Source organism: Rhinopithecus roxellana, chromosome 1 (genome assembly GCF_007565055.1).
Source record: "Rhinopithecus roxellana isolate Shanxi Qingling chromosome 1, ASM756505v1, whole genome shotgun sequence".
NCBI lineage: Eukaryota > Metazoa > Chordata > Mammalia > Primates > Cercopithecidae > Rhinopithecus > Rhinopithecus roxellana.
In genome coordinates, this window is record NC_044549.1 from 190,244,067 (window position 1) to 190,267,786 (window position 23,720).

The following is a 23,720-nucleotide window of genomic DNA, read 5'->3' on the forward strand; positions in this document are numbered from 1 at the left end:
AAGGGGTTTCACCACATTGGCCAGGCTGGTCTCGAACTCCTGACCTCAGGTGATCCACCCACCTCGGCCTCCCAAAGTGCTGGGATTACAGGGGTGAGCCACCACACCCAGCCTCAACAGTCTTTGAATGCCAGCTCTCCCTTGGTGATTGGACATGACCCTTGTCCTCAGATGCTGGTAATTCTTAGAAAAGTAAGAAATAGTAATGTGCAGAACTTCAGTGTGTGTAATTCCAAAAACTGTAAACTAACTGCTAGAGATGACAGAGAAAGGAAGGTTCTACCTAGAGAAGAAGGTTCAGTCCTAGAGGAGTGGGATTTAGAGGGCAGGAGAGTGGGGAATCGGGCCAGGAAGGTGGGAGTCTAGCAGGTTTCTCTCTAGAGCAGCAGTTTTCAACCACTGGGTCATATGGCAGCATCTGGAAATATTTTTGGTTGTTACAGCTGGAGAGGGTACTGTGAGTAGAGGCCAGGGATGTTGCTAAACATCCTACAGTGCATAGGACAACCCCCACAACAAAGAATTAGTCAGCTCAAAATGCCAATAATGCCGAGATGGAAGCACCCTTATCTAGATCTTTGCTCACTGTATAGACTTCTGAGCTCTATCACCAGCCAAACTGAACTAATTTCCTCAACCATTTTTTTCCCTAGAAGAACAATTTTTTCTAATGACTTCTTTTGTTTACACCTAATTTTAGTCTAAATATCCTGAATAACTCTTTTAAAACTCTTCGTGTATTGGAGCCAGGGTCAGAGATTAGCTCCAATGCTACTTTTCCCTCATCTCTCATTGTAGTCCTGTTTTTTTTCTACCTTAGACTAATTCTAAGATTTTTCTTTACTTGCTGTTTAAGTGATGTGACTTACCGTTGAACATAGTCTGATCTATTTCAAAACCACTGAACTCTGTTTATAATTGCATGAAATATATAAGTGTATGTGTTAAATATTTTTAAGTACACAGTTTTAAACTGAGTTTCTTAAAATTATTTGTCGATTATTTTAGTACTTAAAGTATCATTAGTTTAAATATATATACATACATACACATGTACATATGTATATATTACATATGGGATATACTAAACATTTCCATGTTTAATATATCACATGTGTACATGTAATACATATATAATATGTATGTGTCATATATTACACACATATGTATCGTATGTACATGTGTGATATATTAAATATGGGAATGTTTGAAGGCTAGAGAAAATTTTAGGATTGTTTTAAAGCCTATGTGCAAGGTTTAATTAATAATCTAGATCTAATGCTTTTTGTTTGTTTGTTTGTTTGTTTGTTTGTTTGTTTGTTTTTTGAGACGGACTCTCGCTCTGTCGCCCAGGCTGGAGTGCAATGGCACGATCTCGGCTCACTGCAAGCAACCTCTGCCTCCCGGGTGCAAGCCATTCTCCTGCCTCAGCCTCCCAAGTAACTGGGACTACAGGCATGCGACACTACACCCGCCTAATTTTTGTATTTTTAGTAGAGACAGGGTTTCACTATGTTGTCCAGGCTGGTCTTGACCTCCTGACCTCAAGTGATCTGCCTGCCTCGGCCTCCCAAAGTGCTGGGATTATAGGCGTGAGCTACTGCACCCAGCTGGTCTAATGCTTTTTAAACAAGGAAAGCTTATATTAAAATTGGAAGCCTGATTGTTTCTTACAGATAAATCTGCTTGCCTTTTCTTCATTAGTAAGCTTAAGCAATGTGGTCTGTATTACATGGGTGTCGACTTCTGATAGGAAATTGTTGGTGGTTATACTCCAAATTCAGTATGTGAAGACCACATTTTGATAACAGAGCAATATCTGCTATTGAAGGAAGAAGATTTGCCATAAAGTTTAAAATGCATAGACATTTTTCACTGAAAAGGAGTTAGCTGTCTTATGAATGTTTCCATACAGTTGTAATTTAAATGACAAAAGTACTTAGGTTTTGATTTGCTGAAACTTTTTCTTTGTATTAATGGCACATTGACAAAACCTAAAAATGTTACTTGATTTTTTAAAAATGAATATAGAAAGTTCAAAGTAAAATTGCATCTTTTAAAAAGGAAGATTATAATTAACTGTAGATAATCAAATTTAGGGACAGTTTCTAATCGGTAATGTCTGAGATGGTTTTGAAGGTTTGAATTCTTTTTAATTTTAGATGTCTATGCCTTCATAATTAGAATTGGGAAGTTCTTGATAGTTTCAGCATACTGTCAACACAATTTTCCATGTAATTTGCTGAGATCTGCTTTTTAGAGATAAGAGTAAGGAAAAGAAGAGAAGGAAATTTGATAATCTCTCCCTTTTATCTCTTTATAGGACTTATGGTTTTTCCAAAACCAGTGACTGCATTGGAATATACATTCAGTAGGTCTGATCCAACTTCGTATGCAGGGTACATTGAAGACCTTAAGGAGTTTCTGAAACGTGAGTATGTTTTCTTAGAGTAAGGTCAGAGATTTTAGTTATAGAAATTAGTACCAAATTGTGGGCCAGGCGCGGTGACTCACGCCTGTAATCCCAGCACTTTGGGAAGCCGAGGCGGGCAGATCACCTGAGGTCAGGAGTCTGAGACCAGCCTGGCCAACATGGTGAAACCCCGTCTCTACTAAATATACAAAATTAGCCGGGCGTGGTGGCATGTGCCTATAATTCCAGCTACTCGGGAGGCTGAGGCAGAATAATCGCTTGAACCTGGGAAGCAGAGGTTGCAGTGAGCCGAGTTCGCGCCACTACACTCCAGCCTGGGCAACAAGAGCAAAACTCTGTCTCAAAAACAATAAAAAGTACCAAGTTTGTGATTACATTTAGAGATATCATTCTTAGAATGTGTATTACCTTTTGGGCCGGGTGCGGTGGCTCACACCTGTAATCCCAGCACTTTGGGAGGCCGAGGCAGGTGGATCATGAGGTCAGAAGATCGAGACCATCCTGGCTAACACGGTGAAACCCCGTCTCTACTAAAAATACAAAAAATTAGCTGGCGAAGTGGCAGGCGCCTGTAGTCCCAGCTACTTGGGAGGCTGAGGGAAGAGAACAGCGTGAACCCAGGAGGCGGACCATGCAGTGAGCCGAGATTGCACCACTGTACTCCAGCCTGGGCAACAGAGCGAGACTCCGTCTCAAAAAAAAAAAGCATGTGAAAGAATGTGTATTACCTTTTATTTCCTTCTGTTAAACAGACAACTGAGCAAGTGCATTTTATAATAACTTGTGAGACTATTCTAACTATAGAAAGACACAGGGGCTTACTAATGGGCAGTAGATTTGATTTTTCTCCCTTTAATAAGTACACTAAGTTTCTTGAGATGTAACATTTATTCTGCATTAAAACTAAATATTTTAATTAATAGAGCAAATCTATATTGTATGAAGTAGTTCCTCTGAGGACTTGGATCTTTTGCATCCAATGTAGTGTTTGTGTCGGGGATGGGAAATGGTTTATTATTTTAAAGTTATGTCTGTGTCTGATTTTTAGTACATCAGTTTTTCAAAGTTACCAGTTTGTAACGTTCTTTGATAGCCATCCTAGCCCAACTTTTCCTCCTGTTTTGTTTGGCCCAACCATTTATGTGAATAGTGTTAACAGTCACGTGAGTAATCATCGAATACCCTGGCCTGCTGGTTCATGATCAGCTCATCTCTTCCTCAGCCACACACAGCTGCAACTGCTCCCTAGAACATTACCTTGTCTCATCTCCCACCCCATCTTCCCTTTTATGTAGCTTAATTCCATGGTTTTTATTTCAGTTTTACTTTTACTGGTGCTCTAAAATTCCAGACCTGTCAGTCTTCATGTCACACCCTGTGGCAGAACCCCACTCCTGGATAAAGCCATATAATTACTGGATGTAGCTCATCCTTCTGTGCCCCTGCCCCTGAGCAGATACTGAGCAGGACTAATTAGCACTGTGAGTATTTGAGCACTTCCCTCAAATGGACTTGCTTAACTGCTTGGTAATCCTATGGAATTTCTCTGGATAATTCTCTGAAAGGATTATTTCCAACTTTCACTCAAGCCTCTAACCCCGTACCTTTTTCCTTATAAACTCATTCTCTTCATATAACCTGATTTCTTGCTTCAAGAGATAATAGAAGAACTCAGATGGGAGCTCCTCCAGTTTCCCCATTACCAGTAAAACAAATCTACAGTGGCAGCCATTTTATGTCACATTCCTCCTGCTCTGATCAGGGGCTGCCCTTCCTCTCACTTGAGGCCACCTGTGTCACTCCTGCTTTGGATCTCATCCTCTCTCAATGTCTAAGAAACATACTATGTACTCTCTCTTCTTGTGTATATTTAGTCTTTCTGTCTATTGGATCCTTCCTATCAACTTGAAAAAATCTTCAACTCTCTCCTATCTTAAACCAAAAGCTGCTTTTGATCCCACATTATCTACTAACTGTCTTCCTGATCTCTTTTCCTTGACAGTTAAATATGTATTATTTAAAAAAGACTTTTGTGAAAGTATTATCTGTGGTTTAATAGCTTAAAAGGTCTGCAATGAAGTGTTCCCTGCCCTCCTCCCTTCTAGCAGAAGTCCTATTAATTTATTCACATATTTTTTGAGGGCCTGCTTTGTGGCAGGCACTCATTTGGGTTCCAACAATGAATAGAAGAAAAATTCATGTCTTTCTGGAGCTTAGTCTCATGGTGAATTAGAAGATAATACGTCCTGAGGGGGAAAATAAAGCAGAAAAAGGAGATAGGGTAAGTTGGGAAGGATTGTGGTTTTACATGCAGAGTGGTCTAGGAAAGCCTTATTGAAAGGGAACCTTGAGGGAAGAGCTGAAGGAGGTGAAAGAACTAGGCATGGAAATGTCCAGCAGAGGAAACAGTAGGTGCAAAGGCCCTGAGGCTTATGGTGCTGATGTGTTGAACATTCATCAAGGAAGCGAGAGGGGGTGAATGGAGTGAACCAGGGGAGAGTAGTAGGAGATTGAGGTTAGGGAGTTAAAGGAGGTCCAGACTGTAGGTCCTTAGAACCTGTTGTTAAGTTCTTTGGCTTTTACAGTGACCGTGATGGGGAATTTTAAGTAGTGAATAATAACATGATCTAATTTGGATTTTTAAAGGATCCTACAAGCAGTTCTTTGAAACTAGACTAGAAGGGGGAATTGGGGAAGCTAGTTAGGCTCTTACAGTAATCCAGGTAAGTGGAGACGGTGGCTTGGCAAGGGAGAGAGCAATGGAGTTTGTGAAAAATAGTCTGATTCTGGACACATTTCTTTTCTCTTTCTTTCCTTTGTCTATTTGTCTGAGATGGGGTCTCTATCACCTAATGGCACAATCACAGCTCACTGTAGCCTCAGTCTCCTGGGCTCAAGTGATCCTCCTGTCTCAGCCTCTTGAGTAGTTAGGACTACAGGCTCACATCATCACGCCTGGCTAATTTTTTAATTTTTTGTAGAGATGGGGTCTCGCTATGTTGCCCAGGCTGGTCTTGAACTCTTGGCCTCAAGTGATCCGCCCACCTTGGCCTCCCAAAGTGCTGGGATTACAGGCATGAGCTACTGCGCCTGGCCTCTAGGTATATTTTTGGTAGGGAATAATTTCATGCTTCTGAACTTTTTCTTATGGTGTTTTCCTTCTGTATCTATAAATATTACACTTTTCCTGCTGGTTCTTGATTTTTTACTTCTATACATTATCACTTTTCTTTATTAATTACCACTTTTATACATTTTCTTAGTTCACATGTCTCAGACCTTTCCCCCTTTCTTAATTGATTACTATTTTCAGTTTCATTATTGGTTGCCTTTTTATACCTGGTCTTTATATCTTCTTCTATCATCTGTAGATACTCTCTTCTGACTTCCTTATTTGTAAACTATCATTTGAGGTATTTTCTTGAGTCTCTTTTTTCTGGAAAACGACTTCCTGGAGCCCTTTCCCTCCTGCTGCAGTCTGTACTATTTCTACATCAGCCTTTTACTCCCAACTGTCCTTTGGGGAACTTCCTTCTACCACTTTCTTTTGTTGGATCTACTGTTTCTTGGCTCTTGCCCTGCCCTTTTTATTTTTATTTTTATTTTTTCTCTTAATTTACTCCTTAGTTTTGATGGAGTACATTCTCAGGTAATTTTATAAGAAAAGACACCTGAAATGTAAATTTGAACCCTTTTATTTCTGAAAATGGCTTGTTTCTGCCTTTATATTTGCTGTGTACCTCCATGTAGATAGAACTCAGTTCTTTGTATTTGCCTTTTTTCTTCTCTGAAAGTTTTTCATTGTCTTTTTCAATTTTCTTTATCTCTTTTGGGTTCTAAAATTTCTGTCTGGATCTCTGTCTCTAAAATATTTTGCTGAGACTTGATTGCAGGTCTCTCAGGATGAAGACTTAAGTTCTTCAGTTCAGGGAAATTATCCTCTGTTACCCCTTTGATAATTTCTTCAACTCAATTTTCTGGTTTTCTCTTTCTAGAACTATTCTGTTTGTTGTGTCTTAGACCTCTTGTTTTTCTCTTATTTTGTTTTTACTTAATTAGACTTTCTGGGGAATTCACTTTAATTTTAAACTCTTTTGTTTGTTTCTTAAAACTTTCAATTGCTGTTGATCCTTATGTGCTCCTTTTTCGTGTTTGAAAGATACTATATCTGGTTAAAAAATAATATCTTCTCTGTTTTTTTCCTGCAGATACTAATTGGACTTAAAGTTTTATTTTGTTCCAATTATCTCTTTCCTTTAGGGTCATTCATTCCTCCTGTTATCTTGGTCTTTTTTTTTTTTTTTTTTTTTTTTCTTCATTGAGACAGTCTTAATCTGTTGCCCAGGCTGGGGTGCAGTGGCTTGATCTCAGCTCACTGCAACCTCACCTCCTGGGTGACCCTCATGCCTCAGCCTTCCAAGCAGCTAGGATTACAGGCTTGTGCCACCACACCTGGCTGATTTTGGTATTTTTAGTAGAGACAGGGTTTCACCATGTTGGCCAGGCTGGCCTCGAACTCCTGGCCTCAAGTAATCTGCCCATCTCAGCCTCCCAAAGTGCTGGGATTTCAGGCATGAGCCGTTGCGCTTAGCCTTTGGTCTTTCTTATTTTAGGCTTTCTTCAGATGCATAGGGCTCTTTGGTTACTCTGGGGTCAGTGACCTTTCTATGTTCCCATCATGCCTTCTGCATAATCTAACTGGTCATCATACAGTTCCTTACACTTAATAGTATAGAAGTGGAAGTCAGCATAATGAAAAAAAAAATGAAAGGTCATTGATGAACTGACCTATACCAGCAGAGTCTATGCAGTAGAAGCCCTTGGGGAAATTGGTGAAGGACTTACTTTTTTTTGCAAAGTGTTGAGTGTCATGATGCTGTTTTGTTATAAAGTTTATCTCTACCCCCACAAAATACCTGAATCATTCTTTGCTTTTAAATGAGTACATAGTTCCCACAATAACCTAGTTTCGGATAAGCATAAGATGAAACCAAACATTTTGACAGTGATTTTTTTCCCCCCAAGGTAAAGACTTTACACTTCCTTTTTGAGGCATACTCTTTGAAATTTGGTTCTTATTTTGGTTGAATTCAATACCTTTTTCTGGTACCAATTGCACCCACACACCAATAGTTCTTACTGAGGCACTGTTATATCTTAATATTTATTAGTAAGTGTTGTTCACTAGATTAAGCTCATTGAGGGCAGGGGTCACATCAGGCTTGCTCACTGTGTGCCTCTTGGACTAAACACTGCCAAGTACAGAGCAGAATTGTATTGTCTGTTGCATATTTCTCCTCCCTCTTCCCTCCCACTGCCAAGTTCTAACCATTTTACTCCTTTATCACTTTAGACTCCATCTCTGCTAAAAATCCCCTTCTATGAACTAGTTGTCTCACCTGGGCTGTTTTAATAGTTTCCTAACTCGTTTTCCGGGTCCTTTCTTTTTCCCTTCTGGACTGACCCCACAGAAAAGTCAGAGTTAATTTCAAAAGTATGTTCATACTATCCACTTGCCCTGGTTTAAAATATTTTAGTGGATTGTTAATTGCTGTTTGGCAGAACACTCACCCACCCCCCTCAAAATTCTTTAACATAGTTTACAAGACTGTGTGGTCTGGCTTCTACCTTCCTTCATTGGAAGTGCTTCTCCTAAGCTTCATTAACTACCTCATTCCCTTCTGCATTCAGCTCAGTTGCTTTTTTTCTTTTTTTTTTTTTTTTTAAGTGTAGGTTGTCATAACACTATGTCTTCATACCTCTGCAATTCTGATTTTATACTCACTTAGTGTCTGTCTTCCCCATAAAACCATAAGCTCCATTAGGGCAGCAGCAGTGCCTTTTTACATCCTCTCCGTTGTATCACCAAGCATGCAGAAGGCATTCAGATAATTTTATCGCTTTAGCCATGGCTGGTACCGCCACCTAATGGTGACAGAAGAGATGGATCTATAATCCAGTTTGTATGATTATTGAAATGCAGTAACTTTAGAGCACTAGTTAGCTGTTAAAAGGTAAAGGGGCAAACTTAACATTCTTTTCCTAAAGTTATCTGGTAATTGACATTGCTGTTTTTGTCTTTGAAGAACATTTTCTAAAGGTTTATATATTCCTGGTTGTTTTTAATACCTTTTTTGGCTGATCTAGTGCACATGTATGTTTCCTTTTTAGCATATACTTTAGAAGAACAGAAGAACCTCACAGTCTGTCCTGATGGAGCACTTTTTGAACAGAAGGGTCCAGTTTATGTTGCATGTCAGTTTCCTATTTCATTACTTCAAGCATGCAGTGGTATGAATGATCCTGATTTTGGCTATTCCCAAGGAAACCCTTGTATTCTTGTGAAAATGAACAGAGTACGTACATATTTTACCTCTGCTGCTGCTTTTTTTCTAGTATTCTCTTTTAAGGAGGCAACTATTTTTAGATTGTTTGGGTTGGGTTAATGCCTTCCTTATTAAAAGTTATCATTTGGGGGGTAGCTTGCTTTAAAGGCTAGCAGTGATGTTTATTAATCACTGGAAGAAAGTTCATACGGCAAAAAAAAGAGGTTCATAGATTAATCATGGAGTAAGGAGTTAAGTAACTTAAACTTTTCTTCTTTGGAAACGCCTACGTGCATTTCACCAGATTAATGCTCCAAGGGGCAAGTGTTCTCCTTGTCATAACCAAAGCAGAGTCTTGTTAGGGTGCAGTGCTCATCCTTGAATCCTGTGTTGTGAAATAATTTAAAATTCTGCAGACTCCATAAAGTTTAAGCTTATTTAACTTTTCCGAAATACTCAGTAGCAAAGCATAGTTTTATAGTATATGTATATGTATATGTAATTAAGTAACAGAAATACAAATAAATCCCATTCTAACGAGTTCAGCGGGATGTTGCACTTGTATCCAGAGTAGCAGCATTTTGCTGTTTTACAGAAGGGCTCCCTGAATTGTGTAGTAATGAGCAAAGTAAGAAGCTAATGAATTAGGGTCATTGTGCAAAAGAATCTGATAACAGCTTTTCTTGAGTCACAAAGTGATCCCTAGCCCCCGTGCCTTGTTGCTCTGTAAATGTACTTCAGAGTTGTGTTCTGATGCACTTACTGTTTTGAGGACTGCAGGGTCTCCATTGAAGAGTGAAGTCATGCCTGGTCATTTAAACAGGTGTAGACTTCTCAGAATCATGAGTTTATAAGTCATCATTGGTGAGCAAATTGCCACTAGCCTTAATAAAAGTAAAACTTGAGTCTTTTGAAGTTGGCACTGCTAAATAAGGAGCTTCCCTATAGGGAGAACCAGCTAGGCCCTGAGGTGCCCAGACTGACACCCCTCCAGCCTCTCCTTCATCCCTTTGGGAGGCCTTGGACAACTGACAGCTTCCAGATTGTCCCATAGCATTCTAGATGCTCAGTAAATGACTAGTGGGATGTTTCAAGTAGACTTTATTCAGAAGTAAGAATTGAAGTTAACAAAGTAAGCTAAAAGTAATGTGAAACTAGATCTAGTTTATAAAATGAATTAAATTTGTTTTAACAGAGATGCCTTTTGTAATCCCAGTCTACTAGAAGTATCCTCACAACATCTAGATTGCTGAAGATTTGTTCCCAGTAGAAAGCCAGGAGAGGATCAACCTCCAGGGTTTGTTTTCTTTCTCAAGATGGCCTCCTTGAATGATAATGGTCTGAGACCATACTTGCTGATGACTCAGGGCCTGACTTTGGCAGGAGGACAGCATCAGATACACAGGAATCAGTGATGAGATGAGCTTATGTAGTGTAACAGGGGATTTCATACCAGTACAGTTCCCAGTTAGCGCTATTGACATTAGGTCACAACAATACTTGTCTTTTGAGAGGAATATTTAGATTTTACATGCATTCACATGGAAACTGCGTATAAATTCAGAATGCCAAAAAATTATCTCACAAAATGTATAAATATGTTAGGATTCAATTCTGTCAGCTGCGTACATGAAAGGAGTCTTAAAATAGGGCTCTCCCAGTGCGTGCCTTTTGGGGAGCAGATGGGTTGTGAGATACAGTGAGGCTCAGTGGGGCCCTCATGGAAATACGGAGAGTGTGACCTAATATAGTTTTGTGAAGAACAGTTAATTATTGTGCCTCTGCAGTTCTTATTATTTACATTAAATTATTTGTTCATATAAATATTAATAATTAGATTTAAGGGTTTCTGTTTGTTTCTTATTTTAAGGGTAGCAAAGGGTACTTTTGTTTCAGTTAAATCTTTGGTAATTGATTTATTTTCTAAATTGCCCAGGATAGTAATAAGATACCTGATTGCTGAAGTTATTTTATTTAAAAGTTCATTTTAATCCCCTCAAATAAGATTAAAGTAAAAGGCAGGTGTAACTCACTGGGTTAATATACAGTTGGTGTTAATCTCAAAGTCTTCATCCCTTGTCCCCAGCAACAGAGGGAGGAAGTTCCATTGCATACTTATGTGATGTTTAAATTTATCACTATTTCTTAACCTTAGATAATTGGATTAAAGCCTGAAGGAGTGCCAAGGATAGATTGTGTTTCCAAGGTTAGTATTCAAAAAATAACTCCTGTTAAATCTTTGATGTTTCTTAAAATACTTTAAAAGTCTAAGGATTTAGTTGTCTTTTTTCTTCCCTGTCACATTTGAAAGTCCTTTGTAGTGCCTTAGAATAAAATTCCACCAACCTTTTTGAGAGTAGTCTTCCTCTTCCTTAATGATAATTCAGAAAGACATTGTCCATGTGTATTTGATTTGCACACATTGCCTTTATTTTCACATATACCATATTTCATCAATTCTAAGATTCACTTTTTTTCTGCCAGCTCAGTAACACTGAAATTGGGATTACCCTTATAATTGATGGTGTCTTAATATTGTATCATGACATTTTTCTCTTTCTTAATAGTTTGTTAGTTGGCATGCTAGCTATCAATGCTATCTGAGATTTAATGAAATATGGTACGTTTTCCTTAAAGTAGAAGCATTATTTATCTCTCCTGTCCCTACTTAATTTTTTTTCCAGAATACTGTGCAGTTTTCATCTCGTAACTTTCTTTTGTTTTCTCTCCATGCTGCAAATGCCACTAAGACAAATAATGTAAAAGATGGGTAAGAGTTCTGAGGAGACATTAAGTTCTAAATTCATCATTGTGCTAAATATTAACATTTCAACTCCAATAGTAGGACAGAAATATTTTACTTAAAATGTTACATTAAAATCACTTTTAAAGTTGTGAAAAATTCTTTTTACTGTTAATGGACTTCTTATTTGGGCAGAAACTTCTTGCTCAGTGGCTCTCAAACTTGATCATTCATCAGAATCACGTTGGCTTGTTGGGCTCCATTCCCATAGTTTCTGACTCAGTAGGTCTGAGATAGGGCCCAAAATTTGCATTTTCTTTTTTTCTTTTTTTGTTTTTGTTTTTGTTTTTGAGACAGAGTCTCGCTCTGTCACCCAGGCTGGAGTGCACTGGCGTGATCTTGGCTCACTGCAAGCTCCGCCTCCCGGGTTCACACCATTCTCCTGCCTCTTAAGTAGCTGGGACTACAGGCGCCCAACACCACGCCAGGCTAATTTTTTGTGTGCTTTTTTTTTTTAGTAGAGACGGGGTTTCACCGTGTTAGCCAGGATGGTCTCGATCTCCTGACCTCGTGATCTGCCCACTTACAGGCGTGAGCCACCATACAGGCCCAAAATTTGCATTTCTAACTGAAGTTTCCAGGTGATGGTGATGCTGCTGGTCTGAGGCTCACATTTTGGGAACTCCCGATTTGGAGTGTCCTTACTAATTTTTTAAGAGTATTCACTATTTAGAGTAGCATAAAAAGCCAGGAAGTTTATGGTTTCTCATCTGGGTTGAAAATATGTGTGTGTGACCACTGGCAATTCACTTTACCTCTTTATGCCACAGACAGCTCAGTGGAAAACTTGTACAAAAGGCCAGAGTCGGCCAGGTGCGGTGCTCACTCACGCCTGTAATCCCAGCACTTTGGGAGGCCGAGGTGGGCGGATCACGAGGTCAGGAGATCGAGACCATCCTGGCCAACATGGTGAAACCCTGTCTCTACCAAAATACAAAAAATTATCATGGCATGGTGGCGGGCGCCTGTAGACCCAGCTACTCAGGAGACTGAGGCAAGGGAATCGCTTGAACTGAGGAGGCGGAGGTTGCAGTGAGCCGAGATCACGCTTCTGCACTCCAGCCTGGCGACAGAGCAAGACTCTGTCACACACACACACACACACACACACACAAAAAAAAAAAAAAAAAAAGCAAGCCAGAATCTCACTTAAAACCAGATACCATATCTAAGCTGAGCCTTTCTTTACTTCCTTTCTTTTTTTTTTTTTTTTTTATGGGAACAGAGTCTCGCTTTGTCGCCCAGGCTGGAGTGCACTGGCGCGATCTTGGCTCACTGCAAGCTCCACCTGCGGGTTCACACCATTCCCCGTCCGCAGGCTCCCGAGTAACTGGGATTACAGGCATGAGCCACCTCACCCTGCTCATTTTTTGTATTTTTTAGTAGAGACGGGGTTTCACCGTGTTAGCCAGGATGGTCTCGATCTCCTGACCTCATGATCCGCCCGCCTCGGCCTCCCAAAGTGCTGGGATTACAGGCATAAGCCACCGCGCCCGGCTGAGTTTTTCTTGATGAATTCTTATAAAAATCTAGTGGGCAGCATATACTGTCAGTTCTCAAGTCAGAACATTATAGCTACAAGATACATTTAGAAAAAATGTTGGGTAACCCTTTATGAGCCTCAGGGCTTGCTCACAAAGCTTTCTGGTAGGAAGTTCTTGGGGCTTGAGTGCTAGGCTTCAGCTGGGTAGAAGTGCTAATTTCATGATAGTGCGCCTGTATACAGGAGCCTATGAGCAGGCTGCATGTATAAGCTTGTATGGAATCCTGGGTCAACAAAGCCATTATCACCTGAAAGGAAAAAACATTCAAGCCATAAGCGCAAAAGCTTTAAATTATTTTCCTAAGCTTTAAATTGTGTAAGCCTTTGGCCAGTATAAACAATTCCATATACCTCTTCCCTTAAGGTGTGTTTTTGTTTTTTTGTTTTTTTGGTTTTTTTTTTGAGACGGAGTCTTTCTCTGTTGCCCAGGCTGGAGTGCAGTGGTGCAATCTTGGCTCACTGCAACCTTCGCCTCGCGGCTTCAGGCAATTCTCCTGCCTCAGCCTCCCAAGTAGCTGGGACTATAGGCACGAACTACCACGCCTGGCTAATTTTTTGTATTGTAGTAGAGACGGGGTTTTACCATGTTGGCCGGGATGGTCTTGATCCCCTGACCTTGTGATCCGCCTGCCTCGGCCTCCCAAAGTACTGGGATTACAGGCGTGAGCCACTGCGCCCAGCCCCCTTAAGGTTTTAAATGCATTTTTCTTGTTGTTTATCTATTATGTATCCTTCGCTTCTAGAATAGTTGGGGGAAATGTTAATGAAAAATCCAGATTTAATGATTCCGATTTCAGTTAGCTTTCCCTTTTGCTTTGGAGAGATGTGTGTGAAGTACATAAAATAATCAAAGCAGGTGGGTTTTTAATTTTGTTTATTTAGTTGTGGAATTTTTTTTTTTTTTTTTTTTTTTTGCTTTTAGAAAAACATAAAAGTGGAAGAAATGTTTGTAAAATTTGGCATTTTATCCCTGGGCTAGTTACAAGTAGTAAACCAGTTAGAACCCATAAATTTTAGAGATGTGGCTCTCCAGAACAGATGGAAGCATTTACGACGTATCATAATTGCAATTTGCTATTAGATTTGTCTATATCAAGTGTTCTTTAAATTCTTTAGTTCTTTTTGTAATATATGTCTTTTATTTGTCTTGTATTGATTTTGTTCTGCCTTAATTGCTTTTATACAAATTAGAGTCCTGAAAATACAAATACTGACCATACTTGGAGGTGCCTTTTTTTTCTCTCTCTCTCTCCGTAGAGACAGGGTTTCGCCATGTTGCCAGGCTCGTCTTGAACTCCTAGCCTCAAGCAATCCACCCACCTCTGTCTTTGAAAGTGCTGGGATTACAGGCGTGAACCACCACAGGTGGCCAAGGTGGCCTTTTAATATATATCAGCTTAAAAGATGATTCCTGCAAAAGGTGTAATGTTCATATTTATGACATTTTTTCCCAGTATTTTATTTTATTATGAAAATGAATCATATTAAGAAAATCAAAAGTGGGAAGAAACAAAATGCATTATTTTTTAAACTTCATTTTGTTTTGGTGGAACTTAGTGACCATCAGTAGGTTCTTAGAGTTAGTTGTTCATAGTTTACAATATGATACTATTGCCTGGCACGGTGGCTCACACCTGTAATCCCAGCACTTTGCGAGGCCAAGGTAGGCAGATCACCAGAGGTCAGGAATTTGAGACCAGCCTGGCCAACATGGCCAAACGCTGTCTCTACTAAAAATTAAAAAATGGCCTGACGTGGTGGCACATGCCTGTAATCCCAGCTATTCGGGAGTCTTAGGCAAGAGAATCGCTTGTACCCAGGAGGCAGAGGTTGCAGTGAGCCATGATTGCGCCACTCCGCTCCATCCTATGCAACAGAGCGAGACTCTGTCTCAAAAAGAAAAAAAAAAATGATGTTATTCATATACTTAGCAAATTATGACATATATGCTTCACCCTGAGTATCTCATTATTCAGATACTCATTTTAATATTTCACAATTTCTAAATGTTTATTTTCACAGAAGGTATAAATTAAAAGATTAAGAAAAATCCTGCCAAGATCATGGTTTAGGCCCACACTGAGAGAACAGTTGAGCGTCTGCCACACCTGGTGGTCTTGAGCACCTGGCCTTAACTCTGAGCCCCAGTGCCCTGCTCTGTCATTGATGCTGCCCACTAAGACTTGTTAGGCCTAAAGGAGGGAAGTGTAAGCTAAGTGTGGTATCTGGTGGGAAACGCTGGGCTGGGCGTAGTGACTCACGCCTGTAATCCCAGCACTTTGGGAGGCTGAGGCAGGTGGATCACTTGAGGTAAGGAGTTCAAGACCAGCCTGGCCAACATGACAAAACCCCGTCTCTACTAAAAATACAAAAATTACCCATGCGTGGTGGCAAACACTTGCAATCCCAGCTATTCAGGAGGCTGAGGCAGGAAAATCACTTGATCACTTGAACCCGGGAGAAGGAGGCTGCAGTGAGCCGAAATCGGGCCATTGCACTCCAGCCTAGGCAACAGAATGAGAACTCTGTCTCAAAAAAAAAAAAAAAGAAAGAAAGAGAACACACTCCAAGGTACTCCAAACTGTTTCTCAAAGAAAAACCTTTTTTTCATTTTGGGGAAATGCGTTCTGTAAATAAAGGTCATATATTAAGGTAAAATATGTTCAACAAAAGCAATTACTGCAGAAAAGCACTGATATCAAAGTGACTAGTTTTTCTCTAATATAAAATGTTATCTTTGATTTTAAGCTTATTTTTTAAGTTAAAGAGTACAAATGAAGGGTGGAGTTTGAGTAGTGATTGAAAATTGCTTTTGCGATTTCTCCTAGCATTGTTACTTCCTGCCCTTTCCACATATTCTTCATCTGGATCATTAGAGCTTGTCTGGTGGGTGGGGCGCATCACCACTCTGTGCTTTGTGCTGTCTGGCCGGTGCCTTTCATCTGTTTCTTATCCCACCCCACAGCCATATGCTGCTTCATAATGAAATGAAATGAGCAGAATCTACAACTCCTTAGAGTGGATTCTTAGTTCTGCTTTATGCTGTTTCATGTGTGCTTTCAACCCTGTCTCAAAAAAATTTTTTTAATATATAGATATAAAATTCAAGTATTTAATAATGTTTTATTGTAACTAGTGCTCCGTAAACCCAGCACTGATTTTAATCATTGTGGTCCATTTGCTACTACTCAGTCTGTGTTGAAGTTACACTCATTAGAATTAGGCCCATTTGGAAAGTGTTACATGCAAATTTTCATAAATTGCTAATTTATCATGAATGATACTAGAAATAACTAATAGCATGAATGAATTGGACTATAGGTGATGCTTGATTTATATGTTGATAAGCATGGAATATGTCTGTATATGTTGGTAAACATGGAATTCCAGTAGACAAGTAATACTTAATGATTTGTATATACTCATAAATTTATCCCTGAGAAATATAGTATTTAAATTTGTCGAGGAGAGTTTTGCTTGGAGTACCTTAAGTTTTCCCTCGTGCTTCCCCTCTGGTTGCAGTTCTGGTTATTAATCACATGAAACTGACACCTGCTGTCTCCCAGGCCTGAGTGCTGCATTCTAGGTTGGCACCTTGTGTTGGCCATTGCTTTCCAGTCTGGAAGCACAGTATTTTCTTCATTTCAGGAAAACACTGGTCCCAAACCTACTGGTGCATTCCTGCTGTTAGGTAGAAAGGCTGGCATTTGGTATTTGGAGGGCAGGTAAGATTTTACAGGAGTACATGAGTGGAACTGGCTATAATTAAGAAGGGACTCTCATGAAAGAGTATAGAGTGTATCTAGAAGTATAAGAACCAGGATAGTTCATGTGGAAGGGTTTAGTTAGATAATATTTGCAATCAAGATGAGCAAGTTTCTTCTCAGAAATACACTTGTAATGATAATATAGTTGGAGCAGTTTCTCCAAACTATTCATGATTGATACTGCTTTAATTACAAACATAGTTTTTAGAAATTCTTTTTGTGAGCCTAAAGAGGATTTCTTTTGTTTTCAACTTTAGAATGAAGATATACCAAATGTAGCAGTTTATCCTCATAATGGAATGATAGACTTAAAATATTTCCCATATTATGGGAAAAAACTGCATGTAAGTATTTAGAAGTTCGTATGTGGTAATTACTCTTTTGGGAAGCTGTAGCATCTGTGTGCGTACCCCTTGTCTGGGGTAGGTAGACCCAAGCTCTGTTTAATTTGTGCATCATCTGTTCAGGTTTTGTTTTATTTTAATGGTGATGGTAAATGGAATTCCCACATCTACAATTCAGAACACAGAACCCAAGCAGATAAATTAAAGTTAGATGATTATTTCTAAAATGTCATTTTCTTTTTCATCATAGAGGTAGTAGTATATGCTTATGTAGAGAAAGTAGAAAAGTACTTAAAAAGAAAATCAAGGCTGGGTGCGGTGGCTTACTCCTGTAATCACAGCATTTTGAGAGGCCAAGGCGGGTGGATCACCTGAGGTCAGGAGTTCGAGACCAGCCCAGCCAACTTTGTGAAACCCTCTCTCTACTGAAAATACCAAAATTAGCTGGGCGTGGTGGCGTGTGCCTATAGTGCCAGCTACTCAGGAGGCTGAGGCAGGAGAATCGCTTGAACCCAGGAGGTGGAGGTTGCAGTGAGCCAAGATTGTACCACCACAGTCCAGACTGGGCAACAGAATGGGATTCTGTCCCCACCACCTCCCCCCCACCCCCCCCAAAAAATAAAATCAAGGCCAGGTGCCATGGCTCATGCCTGTAATCCCAGCACTTTGGGAGGCCGAGTCGGGCAGATCACGAGGTCAGGAGATGAAGACCATCCTGGCTAACACGGTGAAACCCTGTCTCTACTAAAAATTACAAAAAATTAGCTGGGCATGGTGTTGGGCGCCTGTAGTCCCAGCTACTCAGGAGGCTGAGGCAGGAGAATGGCATGAACCTGGGCGTTGGAGGTTGCAGTGAGCTGAGATCGTGCCACTGTACTCCAGCCTAGGCAACAGAGAGACTCCATCTCAAAAAAGAAAACCAAAAGCTCATTGCGGCTGGGTGCGGTAGCTCACGCCTATAATCGCAGCATTTTGGGAGGCCGAGGTGGGCAGATCACCTGAGGTCAGGAGTTCTAGACCAGCCTGACTAGCATGGTGAAACACCATCTCTACTGAAAATACAAAAATTAGCCAGGCATAGTGGTGGGTGCGTGTAATCCCGGCTACTCGGGAGGCTGAGGCAGGAGAATCACTTCAACCTAGGAGGCAGAGATTGCAGTGAGCCAAGACTGCACCATTGCACTCCAGCCTGGGCGAGAAAGCGAGACTCTGTCTCAAAAAAAAAAAAAAAAAAGGTTAGTGGACTAATGAGTTATCATAGGAGTGGGACTAGCAGCTTTATAAGAAGAGGAGGAGAGACCTGAGCTAGCAGGTTAGCATGCTCAGTCCCCGGCCATGTGATGCCTTGCACCACCTCAGAACTCTGTTGAAAGTCCCCAGCAGCAAAGAAGGCTCTCACCAGATGCAGCTGCTTGATCTTGGCCTTCTCAGCCTCCATTAACTGTAAGAAATAAATTCCTTTCTTTATAAATTACCCAGTTTCAAGTATTGTGTTATAAGCAACAGAAAACAAAGACAATAACCATAGTACAGTTAACAAAGGAAGGTAACATATAGTACTCTTATGAATCTGTAGACTTTGTTGAAAATCCATCAGTTGTTGCAGTAATTTTTTTTTTTTTTTTTTTGAGACGGAGTCTCGCTCTGTCGCCCGGGCTGGAGTGCGGTGGCCGGATCTCAGCTCACTGCAAGCTCCGTCTCCCGGGTTTACACCATTTTCCTGCCTCAGCCTCCCGAGTAGCTGGGACTACAGGCGCCTGCCACCTCGCCCGGCTAGGTTTTTGCATTTTTTAGTAGAGACGGGGTTTCACCGTGTTAGCCAGGATGGTCTCGATCTCCTGACCTCGTGATCCGCCCGTCTCGGCCTCCCAAAGTGCTGGGATTACAGGCTTGAGCCACCGTGCCCGGCCAGTAATATTCTTTATAGTGAAAGACAAGAGTGTTTTCCTGATCCAAGATGTCACACTGTTAATATGTTTAGCAACCTATAGTCTGGAATATTTCCTCAGTCTCTTCATGCCTTTGTACTCTTGAAGAATAAGTACAGGCCTTTTATGGCTTATTTTATGTTCATTAGTTTGAGTTTGTGGTTTTTCATGATTAAATGTAGGTTGTGCGTTTTGGCATGAGTGCCTCAGAAGAAATGTTGAGTTCTCAAAGAGTGTCAGGAGGGACATGGTATCATTTCGTTCCATTAATGGTGATATTACCTTGATTGCTTGGTTAAGGTGGTGTCAGCCAGGTTTCTACAATACAAAGTTACTTTTTTTCCTCTGTCATCAATAAGTATCATGTGAGGGGAAAATAAAAAAGCTCATTACTGCCTGGCACGGTGGCTTACGCCTGTAACCCCAGCACTTTGGGAGGCTGAGGCGGGCGGATCACCTGAGGTCAAGAGTTCGAGACCAGCCTGACCAACATGGAGAACCCCTGTCTCTACTGAAAATACAGAATTAGCTGGGCATGGGGGCACATACCTGTAATCCTAGCTACTTGGGAGGCTGAGGCAGGAGAATCCCTTATACCTAGGAGGCAGAGTTTGCAGTGAGCCGAGATCGTGCCATTGTACTCCAGCTTGGAGAATAAGAACAAATCTGTCTCAAAATCAATTAATAAATAACAATAAATAATAATAAAATCTTTTAAGTTCCATAAAAGTAGAAATATATTACAATTACAATCAATACATTGTGATTACAATGCAATAAAACTAAAAATTATTAAAAAGACCCTTCTATATGGGGGGAGGGACAAGTGGAAGCTGTCGCTTAAACAACTTACAGATGAAAAGGTAAATTAAAATCAAGATTATAGAATATTAAAAATTAAGGCCGGGCACAGTGACTCATGCCTGTAATCTCAGCACTTTGGGAGGCCGAGGTGGGCGGATCACGAGGTCAGGAGTACGAGACCAGCCTGACCAACATGGCGAAACCCTGTCTCTACTAAAAATACAAAAATTAACTGGGCATGGTGGCACCCTCCTGTAATCCCAGTTACTCAGGAGGCTGAGGCAGGAGAATCGCTTGAACCCGGGAGGCAGAGGTTGCAGTGAGCCGAGATTGCATCATTGCACTCCAGCCTGGTAACAGAGTGCAATGTCTCAAAAAAAAAAAAAAAAAGGCTGGTGCGGTGGCTCACGCCTATAATCCCAGCACTTTGGGAGGCCGAGATGGATGGATCACCTGAGGTCAGGAGTTCGCAACCAGCCTGGCCAGCTTTAGTAACAATGGCAAAGCCCTGTCTCTACTAAAAATACAACAATTAGCTGGGTATGGTGGTGGGCACCTGTGATTCCAGCTACATGAGAGACTGAGGCAGGAGAATCGCTTGAACCTGGGAGGTGGAGGTTGCAATGAGCTGAGATGGTGCCACTGCACTGCAACCTGGGCAACAGACTCCATTTCAAAAAAGAATATTAAAAAATAATGATAAGGGTAGGGTGTGGTGGCTCACGCCTGTAATCCCAAGCCCTTTGGGAGGCTGAGGTAGATGAATCACGAGGTCAGGAGATTGAGACCATCCTGGCCAACATGGTGAAACCCCGTCTCTATTAAAAATACAAAAGTTAGCTGGGCGTGGTGGCAGGTGCCTGTAATCCCACCTACTTGGGAGGCTGAGGCAGGAGAATCACTTGAACCCAGGAGTCGGGGGTTGCAGGGAGCTGAGATTGTGCCACTGCACTCCAGCCTGGGTGACAGAGCAAGACTCCGTCTCACACACACAAAAAAAGTAATGATAATAGGCTGGGTGTGGTGGCTAGGATCATGCCTGTAATCCTAGCACTTTGGGAGGACAAGGCAAGAGGATCACTTGAGCTCAGGGGCATGAGCTGTCACACACAGCCAACATTTTTATCAGTAGTTACAGGTATGGACTTACGGCTCCAAGAAATTAAAAAGAATGCAGAGAACAGAAAATAATAGATCTAAATTATTTTATTATTATTATTTTAATTTACAAGCCACATGCGGTGGCTCACACCTGTCATCCCAGCACTTTGGGAGGGCATGGTGGAAGGGCCATTTGAAGCCAGGAGTTTGAGACTAGCCTGGGCAGGGAGACCCTGTGTCTACAAAAAAGTGTAAAAAGGAGTGGGCTGTGGTGGCATGCACCTGCAGTCCCAGCTGCTTAGGAAACTGAGGTGGGAGGATTGCTTGAGGCTTCAGTGAGCCATGATTGCACCACTGCACTGCAGCCTGGGCGACAGAGTCTCAAAAAGAAAATTTACAGAATAAGCCGATTCCTGGTAGAGAAAAGTATAAAGTTTCCATAGAGTTTGAATTAATGTCTTTTCCTTTTATTGCCAGGTGGGGTATCTACAGCCATTGGTTGCTGTTCAGGTCAGCTTTGCTCCTAACAACACTGGGAAAGAAGTAACAGTTGAGTGCAAGATTGATGGATCAGCCAACCTAAAAAGTCAGGATGATCGTGACAAGTTTTTGGGACGAGTTATGTTCAAAATCACAGCACGTGCATAGGATGAGTAGGATATCTCCCCAGTAAATGTTGTGTTGTCTGTCTTCATTTTATATCAGCTGGACCTTCCATTCTAGAATTATGAGACCACCTTGGAGAAAGGTGTGTGGTACATGACACTGGGTTACATCATAACGTGCTTCCAGATCATAGTGTTCAGTGTCCTCTGAAGTAACTGCCTGTTGCCTCTGCTGCCCTTTGAACCAGTGTACAGTCGCCAGATAGGGACCTGTGAACACCTGATTCCAAACATGTAGGATGGGGGTCTTGTCCTCTTTTTATGTGGTTTAATTGCCAAGTGTCTAAAGCTTAATACGCTGTGCTATGTAAATATTTTATGGATATAACACTGTCATATTTTGATGTCAACAGAGTTTTAGGGATAAAATGGTACCCGGCCAACATCAAGTGACTTTATAGCTGCAAGAAATGTGGTATGTGGAGAAGTTCTGTATGTGAGGAAGGAAAAAAAGAAAATAAAAGTGTATTTGAAAAATATTATCTTGGGTTCTTTGTAAAATTTATTTTTTACATGCTGAATTAGTCTGGATCTTTTTGATTAAGAGCACAAACTTTTTGTTGTAAAACCTGTAAAAAAACAAAAACTGGGATTAATTTTTAGTGCTGGAACTGTCTCTTATAAAATATTTTAGGCTGTAGATAAAATAGCATTTTTAGGTTAGCCAGTATGACTATGCACCTAATTTTTTATGAGATTAAATTCATAAGACTTAATTTGTACAATAGTTTGTGAAATATCTTGTTACTGCTTTTATTTAGCAGACTGTGGACTATAATAAAGTATATAAATTGTGAAATATAAAAACTTGGAACTTATTCGTATCTTCAAAGCAAACAGCAGTTGTGTGTAAGCATTCTTTCCCTCCAGTATTAGGTGTGTTCTTGGTAGGATTATTCGTCATAATTTGGGTTACTGTGGTGAGAAAGTTGTGCTTCCCATATGATCTGTGTTGTTTCTTGGTTTTTCTTCAGGTTATTGTTTGTCGTTACTTTTCTCCTTTTTTTAAAAAAAAAAAAAAAAGCGGCCGTGTGCAGTGGCTCATGCCTGTAATCCCAACACTTGGGGAGACCAAGGTGGGTGGATCATGAGGTCAAGAGATCGAGACCATCCTGGCCAGCATGGTGGAATCCCATCTCTACTAAAAATACAAAAGTTAGCTGGGCGTAGTGGTGCGTGCCTGTAGTGCCAGCTACTCGGGAGGCTGAGGCAGGAGAATTGCTTGAACCTGGCAGGCAGAGGTTGCAGTGAGCTGAGATCACGCCATTGCACTCTAGCCTGGTGACAGAGGGAGACACTGTGTCTCAAAAAAAAAAAAAAAAAAAAAAAAAAAAAAAAAAATGCAAAGCAGATATTCTTGAGGTTTTGTTTGTGGTGGTACAAGCCAGAAGGGATGGGACCCAACCCAGCTGGCTCAAGAATGACCATTTGGAGTAAATGTGAGGGCTGTGGGTGGCCTTGCCTGGCCAGATGGGCCTTGGTGGCCTGGTGGCAGCCTCTGCCCTTTGCTAGTGAGCACTCAGCCCCACGTGAGAGCTCTGTTTGTCCCTCTATCACTAAAATCATAGTGATAAAGAGATTTTCACTGAAGGAAATTATTTTGGAGTAATTACAGCAAACCTCTTCTGGGTTTTGATTTTCTTTATGCTATCGCTTAAGAATGTAAAACAAGGATAAAAGAAGGCCACGAGGTGAGAGAGGTGACATGACTTTAGTTGAGCCAGTGTGACCTCATCCTCAACAGCTGTAAACTTTGGTGCCTGTGAAATTCATAGTATTCTATTAAATTTGTATTTTTGAGTCTTTTGAAGTAAATATGGATGGAATTTCTGTTTTAATGAGCTTAGATAAAAGACTCATTCTCAGAATATGAAAGAAGAATTGAGATGGCATCCAACATAAGGTGGGTTTTGGAGAGAAACAAAAATGGCACACACACGTAAGTCACCAAAGCATCTTGTATGCCTCCCTGGTTCAGAAGCTTGGACGTGGATCAGCCCCTGAC

The 23,720-nt window shown here is 40.8% G+C and overlaps 1 protein-coding gene across 2 annotated transcripts in view; it reads left to right on the forward strand.

The window, feature by feature from the left end:
* ATP1B3 (ATPase Na+/K+ transporting subunit beta 3) overlaps positions 1 to 22,197 on the forward strand; it is a 52,402-nt gene extending 30,205 nt beyond the window's left edge. The window contains exons 3-7 of one of the 2 annotated variants that reach the window (XM_010378272.2): positions 2,324 to 2,431; positions 8,606 to 8,790; positions 10,916 to 10,966; positions 17,131 to 17,217; positions 21,528 to 22,197. In XM_010378272.2, the coding sequence (XP_010376574.1) occupies positions 2,324 to 2,431; positions 8,606 to 8,790; positions 10,916 to 10,966; positions 17,131 to 17,217; positions 21,528 to 21,698 (602 nt within the window). In that variant the 3' untranslated portion in view covers positions 21,699 to 22,197. The remainder of the gene's footprint in view (positions 1 to 2,323; positions 2,432 to 8,605; positions 8,791 to 10,915; positions 10,967 to 17,130; positions 17,218 to 21,527) is intronic. The other variant, XM_010378273.2, reaches the window with a different exon arrangement.
* The last annotated feature ends 1,523 nt before the right edge of the window (positions 22,198 to 23,720 follow it).